General features: G+C 36.9%; 1 protein-coding gene across 1 annotated transcript; it reads left to right on the forward strand.

The window, feature by feature from the left end:
* The first annotated feature begins 3,392 nt into the window (after positions 1–3,392).
* LOC111373737 (E3 ubiquitin-protein ligase RING1-like) lies at positions 3,393–5,145 on the forward strand. The gene is made up of 3 exons (XM_022996306.1): positions 3,393–3,609; positions 3,915–3,991; positions 4,413–5,145. Exons 1-3 carry the CDS (start codon positions 3,496–3,498, stop codon positions 4,957–4,959), a joined length of 738 nt encoding a protein of 245 aa, XP_022852074.1. The 5' UTR covers positions 3,393–3,495; the 3' UTR covers positions 4,960–5,145.
* Positions 5,146–9,508: the final 4,363 nt, after the last annotated feature.

Here is a 9,508-nt window from a genome sequence, read left to right on the forward strand (position 1 = left end):
ATTATTTTCTTTCAATGTTAAGTCCAAAAATTATTTTTTTGTTTTGAAGAATAGTATGTGTAGTTGTACTATTAATCAAGCAGGTGTCTTGACAATCCATCATGAATCTATCAATATAACAAAATAGATATATTTAAAAAAAAAACTTGAATTCAAATTTAAAATGATAAGCATAATTAATACTATGAAATTAACGATACATAATAAAATTCAAAATTTTTGCGAAAAGTAAAAACATGTTTGAAACTAAATTTCTAAAATAAAGAGAATTACTAGAAATATAAAAAAATAAACTAATCTATATTTTCCATCACACCACCCCAATCAAATGGTCAATATTTCCATTTGGATCAGCAAAGAAATTGAAGACATTCAAATGAGTTACATCAATTAGACCACCATAGTCAGAAAAATTTATCTCCACCTTTTCTTTTTCCTTAATTGATTTTTGATAGAGATCCACAAGATGTTTTGCCGTACGATAAGTACTCGTCCAATGCCCTTTCATTCCACATCTAAAGCAAATTTCTTCGTGTACCCTTATAAGTGTGCTACTTTTGTTTACTTTGTACCTTTTGAAATTGTTGCCTGTTGTTGATGATTTTGTTGATTATTTCATCCATGGTTTACTCCGCATGTACGTTCGTGTCCACGTCCATGTCTACGTCTATGTCTTGATATTGCATTTGCTTTAGGCAATGCAGTATCATTTGCTTCAGGCAATGGTACAGAACCAGTTGAACGTAATCCATAATTTTTCATCAGCAGTTCATTATTTTGTTTAGTAACAAGCAGACAAGATATAAGTTCTGAGTATTTTTTAAAACCACGCTCGCTATATTGCTGCTGCAGGAGCACATTCGAGGTGTAAAATGTGGAAAAAGTTTTCTCCAGCATGTCTTCATCAGTGATTTTTTCTCCACACAATGTTAATTTTGAACATATTCTGAACAATTCAGAATTGTACTTACTAACAGTTTTGAAGTCTTGCAAACGAATGTACATCCATTCATAATGGGCTTTGGGGAGGACTGTAGTCTTCCGATGATCAAATCTCTCAATTAATTTCTTCCAAAGAACTTGTGGATCATTTTCAGTGAGATATTCAATTTTCAACCCATCATGAAGATGATGACGAAAGAAGATGAGTTCTTTTGCACAATCTTGCAGGGATTATTTGTTTCCTTCTTTTACTGTCTCTTCCAAACCTTTTGAGACAAGATGAATATCAGTATCGAATACCCATGATAGATAATTTTTGTCAGATATATCAAGTGCAGCAAACTCGAGTTTCGTGATGTTTGCCATTTGATTAACTACACAATAAAATAAAAGAAAATATAATTAGTTTCAAAGAATATGATTAAACATCATATAATAATTAATCAAATAGTAAATATCAATATAACATAAGTTACGTGTTTTTCTTCAAGGATAAACATTAAAATTATATGTTCTTTGAAACATATGCTACTTCAAGAGCACGTATTTTATTATTATTTCTTCAAGATTAATACGTCAATATTCTTTTGAAATATTGAAAAATATAATTTATACTTTTCGGGAGCAAATAATATTCTTCACGAATATTAATTATAATATTGTGCTACTTAAGGAGTATCAACAAACTATTTCTAATAAATAGATCTTTGATTAATATTCTTCTAGAATATTAATTATAATGTTGTGCTACTTCAAGAGCAATAATATGATAGAATATTAATTTAAAATTTATGATAGAACAACACAAATATATAATCAAGTTAAAGAATATTAATTACCATGCAAATAAAGAATAATTACCAAATAGATTGGATATGAATTTATATTTTTAAATTAATTACCAAACATGTATTAAAAAAAATCTTAAAAAGATGTGTTTTATAGTTATTCTTCACCATAAACATATATTTTACATCCATAAAAATTTAAAGAATGAATTACATCAATTAATACATCTAATGCTACACGTATACATGAATTAAAACAGGGTGTTCAATTTTTTTTTGCCTCAAATTGACCTAAAATTACACGAATTCAAATTCAAAAATTGAAAATATGCAGTAGTGCTGCATAAAACCATGTATTAAAGATGAATTCATAAGCATCTAATGATTGCCATGACATAAGCATATAATGATTGCTACTTCATGAAATTGATTGCCACATATTAAAGATGTAAAATCAAAAGGTAGAAATTGATGAATTGTAGTGGACAAAGCAGCCTCCAAATTTTGATTGGTACCATGAAAAAAAATTGGACGTGAACTGGACGAAGTTGAATTAATGCATACGTATAGATAGAATTCACTTGTTGCTAAATTAATTTTGATACACATGATTATGTTTATAAAAATTATTACCTTCTAACTAATTTACTTTGATTTTGAGATAATCGTGTTGATAACATGTTATAAAATTGAAGAAAAGAGAAGAGAACAGAGAGAAATTAATAGACTTGTGTGTATTTTATTAAGGATTAAAGTCTTGTATTTATAGGGCAGAATTAGGGATACAACATTAATAATTTCTAAAGCTGCATGAATATAATTGTCATCCACCTCTAAACCCTAATAAACTTTTCTTTTACAACATATATCTATTTTTTCTCTATTTTTGATTATATAAATAAGACATAAGACGAAATTCATTTTATTTTATTTTCCTAATTTCATGAAAGGAAGGGAAACAAAGAAGCCCACAATATGGCATATTTCTTTTTACCAGAATTACACTCATCAGTTATCCAGTCATGTCCCTGAATTATTCGCCTATACCCAGTTTCATTTTGCGTCCTACCACTTATTTTCATACCCTGGAAACCAAATCAAAATCTGAGATTTTGAATCCCAAAGTCTACTACACCATTGCCATTGTAAATCCCCACTTAAATCAAGTGAACCCAATCCAATCGTCGAAGCCTTACTTGATACTAAGTGGAAGCAAGTCGAGTACTCTGCCCTAGTAAATAACATCACTTTGGTCCTTGTGCCTTAAAATGATTATATGCATGTTGTGGATTTTTCAAATTAAGCATAAAGCTAATGGAACTATAAGTGAAGGCGTTGAAAATTAAATCCAAACAAATAACTTCCTCTGATTTCTAGTTGACCTTTTACATGAAGTGGTTCGACAATTGTTGAATCTTTAAACTAGCATTTCGTAATTACCGATTAGAAGGATTTATTCTTAGTCCCACAAACACTTCATAGTGGGGTGCACTTTCTTCCAAAATTGATTCAAATCCTAGAGAACTAAGCAGCCAGCGTCTCAAGAATCATATTCTTTGCTTAATATCTACATCTTTTCATCTTTGAAAAAGCATCTTCTTGATGTAAAAGCTTGTAAATGTCACATCAGCACGCAAAATTAAAAGAATATGGACAAATTCCTCCCAGATATGTCAGCCTCAAATACGTAAAAAACCATATAAAAAATCCTCAGGCCTTCATTTCACCTTCCAGGATTCTGTTTTGTTAATCATCTGATAGCACCATGAGTGGCACCTATGGTAATTTTACGCCACGAGAAAATCAGCAGCGTGGATGGGATGAATGGAACGTTTGGCAACCATATCTAAGTGACTCTCGTCCAGCATGGAGATCTCCGGTTAGTGCTCCCACAAATTTGGATTTTTTCCTTTCCAGAATTTTCTTAGCTACATTTATCATGGTGTGATGATGATTTTCTCAAAATATATACAAAGAAACTAGTAATAGAAAAATACTTGTATCCATTTTATACGGTCATTTTATACAGACTCTGGTCTGGCAAGAAGAAATCTGTTTAGTATCCTACATCTTTAAATACTTTGTATCCATGAAGCAGCTAGTAAAAAAACAATTGTTATTGATTTAAATTCTTCCAGCGTGTTTGCTCTAAAGCAAAGCTTCATTGTTTTGATCTGTATCTAGTATCATCAAGCACCTGCACCAGATCCATGGTGGTTGATTGAGGACAGACCGACAGGACGACCTTCTGGCTTAGCCAGGTATGATCCCCTGCCTTGTGTACCAAGTTTAGGATTTAAGAATAGGAATAATCGTCCTTTTTGTGTTAATCAATAATAAAGATGCAACCTGGAAATGTCGTAATTAATCTTGATTTGTTGCAAATTTCCAGAAAACCAGAAACAGTATATTTTTTTTTAATTTTTTTTTTTTTTGGTTGGAAGATCGTGCACCAACATTTTTTCCCCCATAGCCTCAATACAACTACGACTGTTTTACACCATAAATGAACTAAAAATTCTGTTCAAAATTGTTCAAATAAGTTTATCTGAATCTGATTAATCAGTACTCAAAACTAGATTTTAACAAAAAGAAAATCAACCAGAATGAAGGATAAAAGCATAAGAGGGTGATCGAATAAAGATAGATTGATGCTAACAAAAAGTCCACTTCCTTTTGCAGTTCTTCATCACCAGCGCCTACGCATTCTCCTGATTTATTTCTAATTGGGAATGGCACATCAAGAAATACCTATTCGACGCACAGACAGCCAGTACCTGATTCTCCTCCAAGCTACTACGAACCACGATACTCACCAACCTCTGAGCTGGAGTCGAACTTTACAAAAGAAGAACAAGAAAAGGCCTTGAATAAGCTGAGAAAAGTAATGATTAATCCGCATCTGAGTAATATAGTGAGGAGAATGGAAATGAAGTATAAAACCGATGGCAAAAACCAACCCAGCGGAAGTGGTAACTTTCAGGACGACGATGGTAAAAGGTGCGCCATTTGCTTGGATGATTTCGACTCTAAACAGTATGTGATGCTCACTCCGTGCAATCATATGTTTCATGAGGAATGCATTGTGCCATGGGTGAGGAGCCAAGGGAAGTGCCCTGTTTGTAGATTTGTGATTTCTGAACGAAATGCATCGTCCCAAAACAATAGCAGGCGCGTTGCACTTGAACGGGATTTGATGTCAATTATATGGGAATTCAGAGCTCTTTAAGGAGAAATCGCAGACAACCTAATGACGAACTGAATGTTCATCTGAAATGAAAGGAAAAATCGATAAAAATGTCTGATACATATGTTAAAATACCGGCTAGTTGCCATTGTGATTCCTGTCAAAGATTTACAGCTCCGAAAAATATGAAAGTAGTATAAGCAATAATTATTTTCAGTGTGATTTTCACGAGCTTTTGAACCACCTCATAGAAAAACTTAAACTGCTAAGAGTGAAGACAAACTTATTTATCTAAATGATGTCTTGAGCATGCCCCTCATGTGCCAAATCATTTTTATTTTTTCAAAGATTTGATAGCTAGCAACACTCTTATTCTATGTTTAACTACCTTATGCAAAATTTAAGCTAATAGATGGACGATTAAATCCATCACAAGATCGTTGTTGATACAATTTGTTGAAACTAAAACGGTGTCCGCTTGGAAATCCAATTCGGCAATATCCAATTTGATCCCGTTCCAATAAAAATAGATCCGACCCAAGTAACAATGGAAATTCTACGGAAGGAATCGAAAGATTCCATTTACAGTGACATAATCAAATCAAACCTGACTCACTGGTCGTGCCTCGCTCCAATCTTGTTCCTTTTCTACTTCAGGAAAAAGTATTTGTAGTATAAATTTTCTTGCTTCACTTTCATGCTTTCTTTTCCGGTTTCAAAAGTATTTAAATTTAAATTCAAATAAATTATTCTAATTATTGATTTAAATGATTGAATATAAAACTAAAATCCTAAAATCAAATTAAAATTTGGCTTTATAGCTAGACTAGGCAACCAGTTAAATTTTTAATGAAATCAAACTCAACCAAATAGTCGAGTCCGGATCTAGTCGAGTTCAAATAGTTTGTGAATATATATATATAGTAAAACCCTATAAAACAACAATGTTGGACCCGAAATTTTTTACTAATTTATCGATAAATGAGTACTTATTAATTTATAGAGTATTTTATATTTTTATAACTTGTATTTATATTTAACCTTAATACATGTAGAAAATTTAACAAAAAGAACATTGAATTTGGTGAAATTAAAAATTTGGTCTTAGAGAAAACATACAAGACATGCACACACGTGCTGTTGACCTCAGAAAATATTGCCAACAGATGTCGGATCCACTCGCGCACACGTGAGCGAAAGTCCAACACATTAAGACACGTGGACTGTCTAAAACGGAAAGATCAAGTGCGTGGGAGTAATTCAACGGCGTGGGACGAGAGCGTTTGGAATCCGGCGGGATTGTTCGTGGATCGATTGTACAATAATTACCAATCGGTGTTTGTGAATGTGTATGTAAATATGCGTAAATTCGTATTGTGTTGCAAGATAATAAGAAAGAGAGAGTAAAGTGTGGTTTCTTGTATTGATTCTTGCATTAGCCCTTCTATGTGATACATGGGGGAGTATTTATAGTGGTACATGTAAAATGGTAGCCCTTGGACGAGGTGGCACGTGGCCTCATCTCTTTAGCTTAAACGTCTAATTCTAGACATCATCCTTGACTAGCTAGCTTGCTGCGCATTTATTGCCTATGTAGAACCCCCATACTAGTGATAAGACTTAACATTTATACTTATGACAAACGTCCTATCAATTATTCAAGTAAGATCTTTATGCAGAAGATCTCTTGGGAAAAGTGATCATGGAAGATGCTCCTTTATGGTTCCGAGGCTTCTGCTTCGGCTTTAGGGCTTTGGCTACTTTCACATGGCCTCGGTATATGGGTCTCGGAAGCTTCAGAAGAGGCTAATATATATGAGCCTCAGCATATATTGGCATAGGCATCTGTCGACCATGGTTGGAGGGCCTCGTTTATGCAAATCACCTCGGCTCCAGTGCCACATGGTTCGGCATGAGTTGGCTGTGGGCCCTGATGGGTTACCCAAGTGTGCAAACACGTAACAATAGTCCCCCAAATCCAAGTATAGTCATTTATGTAATACGAGGACTTCGGTGAAGTAAAGTTAATTAGTTAAATCGAAAGAAATTTTTGAACCCTAAATAATAGTCCCCCAAGTCCAAGTATAGATATTCATATCATGGTTGGAGTTAGAAATATGCTATGGTGTTCTGCTGAGGAAGCCGAGGTGGTTGAGAACTGAACCTGCGAGGCTTGATGGCTGAATGATAAAGAGAAAGCTGAGGTGGTTGGTGGAAACCGAACGGGGCTTTATGGCTGAATGATGAAGAGGAAGTCGATGTGGTTAAGAATCAAACATGGGAGGCTTGATGGCTGAATGATGAAGAGGAAGCTGAGGTGGTTGAGAACCGAACCTACGAGACTTGATGGCTGAATGATGGGAGGAAGTCGAGGTAGTTTGGGAAACCGAACTTGCGAGGCTTTGTGGTTGAATGATGAAGAGGAAGTCGAGGTGGTTGGTGGAAACCAAACCTGCGAGGCTTGATAACTGAATGATGAAGAAGAAGTCGAGGTGGTTGGTGGAAACCGAACCTACGGGGTTTTATGTTTGAATGATAAAGAGGAAGCCAAGGTGGTTGAGAACTGAACCTGCGAGGCTTGATGGCTGAATGATGGAGAAGAAGCTGAGGTGGTTTGGAAAACCGAACCTGCGAGGCTTTATGACTGAATGATGAAGAGGAAGCCAAGGTGGTTGGTGGAAATTGAACCTACGAGGCTTGATGACTGAATGATGAAGAGGAAGTTGAGGTGGTTGAAAACCGAACCTACGAGGCTTGATGGCTAAAATCTGAGGCACGTTGACAATAATTGTTCCTCGACAGTTGTGCCAATGATTTGATGTTTTACGCATATTTTCGAGGAAAGGTGGCTGAACCGTTAAACTTCCAAGGCGCCTGCTGTCGTCGAACTAAAGTTGTAATCATGAGAATAGCTGGAGCTTCTAGAAGCAGACGCATTGGGGGAGGTGTGTGGGAGACACGCTTAAATCTGAGGCATAGGTTTGAAAAATCATTTGAATACTATGCCTCGAATTTGATTTAGAATGAAGGGTCTAGATTGGATGGGCTTTGAACAAACGGTTGGAGTTCGTCTTGGCCCTTTATAAAAGGCGAGAGACCCCCATTTTTCTGGATTTTCTACCTTTGCAATCTGATTTTTCTTCCAAAGCTTAAGTTTTCCAGCGTTGAAGCTGTTTGTTCCCTGATTTTTCGTCACCATTCTGTTGGCGTAGTTATTCCCGTAGGTATTTTCACAGAAAATCCCTTCTATTGCGTTAATAGTCCTTTCTGAAATGGAGTCTACCTCGAGTAGGAAGTTGGTCACTGTCGTGTCATTCGGTCAGGGGGCTAGTTACAGGGGGACTCTGAGATTGAGCATTATGCTATGATCGAGGAAGTAGTATACTACAGTGAAGAGTGGGGGACGTCTAAAGTCCCTTCGAATATGACATGGAAAAGGCTGGAGAAGATTAGGGAGAGGTACTCTGTACCTCATTATGCAGAGATGTTAGTACCTGAGACCCATGAGTGAGCTTGCTATCCGAGGCCTGGATGCGTGGCGGTGAGCGAGTACCTGTTTAAGGTAGGTATGCGTCTTCCTCTGCACCCCTTCTTCAGGGCGGTGCTGAGGAACTTTATATTTTCATCGACCCGGGTTCTACTAAATAGGTGAAGCCAATTGGTTGGCTCGTACTTCCTATGGAAGGAAGTGTCACTTGGGGAGGACATGCCTCTCCACATCTTCATGACCCTATTCCAGCCTAGGGTAATAGGTAAGTAGTCAAGGGGGTAGTATTACTTAACTCCTTGGGGGGCTCATGCACCATTTGTGGTGGGGCTGCCTTCTTCCATTAAGGGGTGAAAGGAGTCGTGGTTTTGGGTGAGGGGCAGGTGGCAAGCGGTGGAGGAGGACACAGCCCTGGATTGCACAATATCGACCGAGTACTACGAAGCTCATGAGTCTCCCAGCCTAAGTAGTTTGCATTTTGTATTCAAATTTCTTTTTCTAACTATTGAGGCTTCCTTTGCAGATAGCAATACGAGGTTTGAGTTGAGCAAGGAGGAGTTTGAATTGATAGAGAACATTTACAAGAGACCTCTGAAGCTTCGCCACTTCAACCACCTCATCGATCGAAGTCGCTACTTCCTTGATTTTGAACTGATGGCCTCCAAGGGTAAAAAACTCCTATACTTGTGTATTTCTTGCTTTTTGTTTTGATACTGATGCATTGACATGTTCTGCAAACAAATTCAAGAGGAGAGAATACCCAGCCCCTGACATGGCCTCTATACTTAAGGCCACATCCACTGTGGAGGCGAGGCCCCTAAAGCCAGGGTCGACTGGTGCCAAAGAGGTTCGGGGCAGTGTCGAGCACCTCTCTAAGGACAGCAGTTCAAGGGCTCCCAAAGAGGGGACACCTCAGTGGTCGAAGAGGGCCAAAGAGCTTTGGGGGAAGGAGAAGGTCCCCGAGGAGCAGAAGAAGAGGAAGCTGGTGCACGTCACCAGCTCGTCAGGAAATTTCGGGACCTTTGTGTCTTATGAAAGCAAAAAAGTCACTCAGCCAAAGCTTCTTGAAGCCGCCTCGAAAGCGGTAAAGATTGAAATGGTTCG

The sequence above is a fragment of the Olea europaea genome, unplaced genomic scaffold (assembly GCF_002742605.1).
Source record: "Olea europaea var. sylvestris unplaced genomic scaffold, O_europaea_v1 scaffold116, whole genome shotgun sequence".
In the NCBI taxonomy this organism is placed as follows: domain Eukaryota; kingdom Viridiplantae; phylum Streptophyta; class Magnoliopsida; order Lamiales; family Oleaceae; genus Olea; species Olea europaea.

Excerpts from the sequence above, each read along its gene's own strand:
- LOC111373737 (XM_022996306.1), top strand. The coding sequence starts at position 3,496 with ATGAGTGGCACCTATGGTAATTTTACGCCACGAGAAAATCAGCAGCGT. Across the intron at positions 3,610-3,914 it reads GTCCAGCATGGAGATCTCCG|TATCATCAAGCACCTGCACC; the intron begins GTTAGTGCTCCC and ends ATCTGTATCTAG. Across the intron at positions 3,992-4,412 it reads CGACCTTCTGGCTTAGCCAG|TTCTTCATCACCAGCGCCTA; the intron begins GTATGATCCCCT and ends TTCCTTTTGCAG.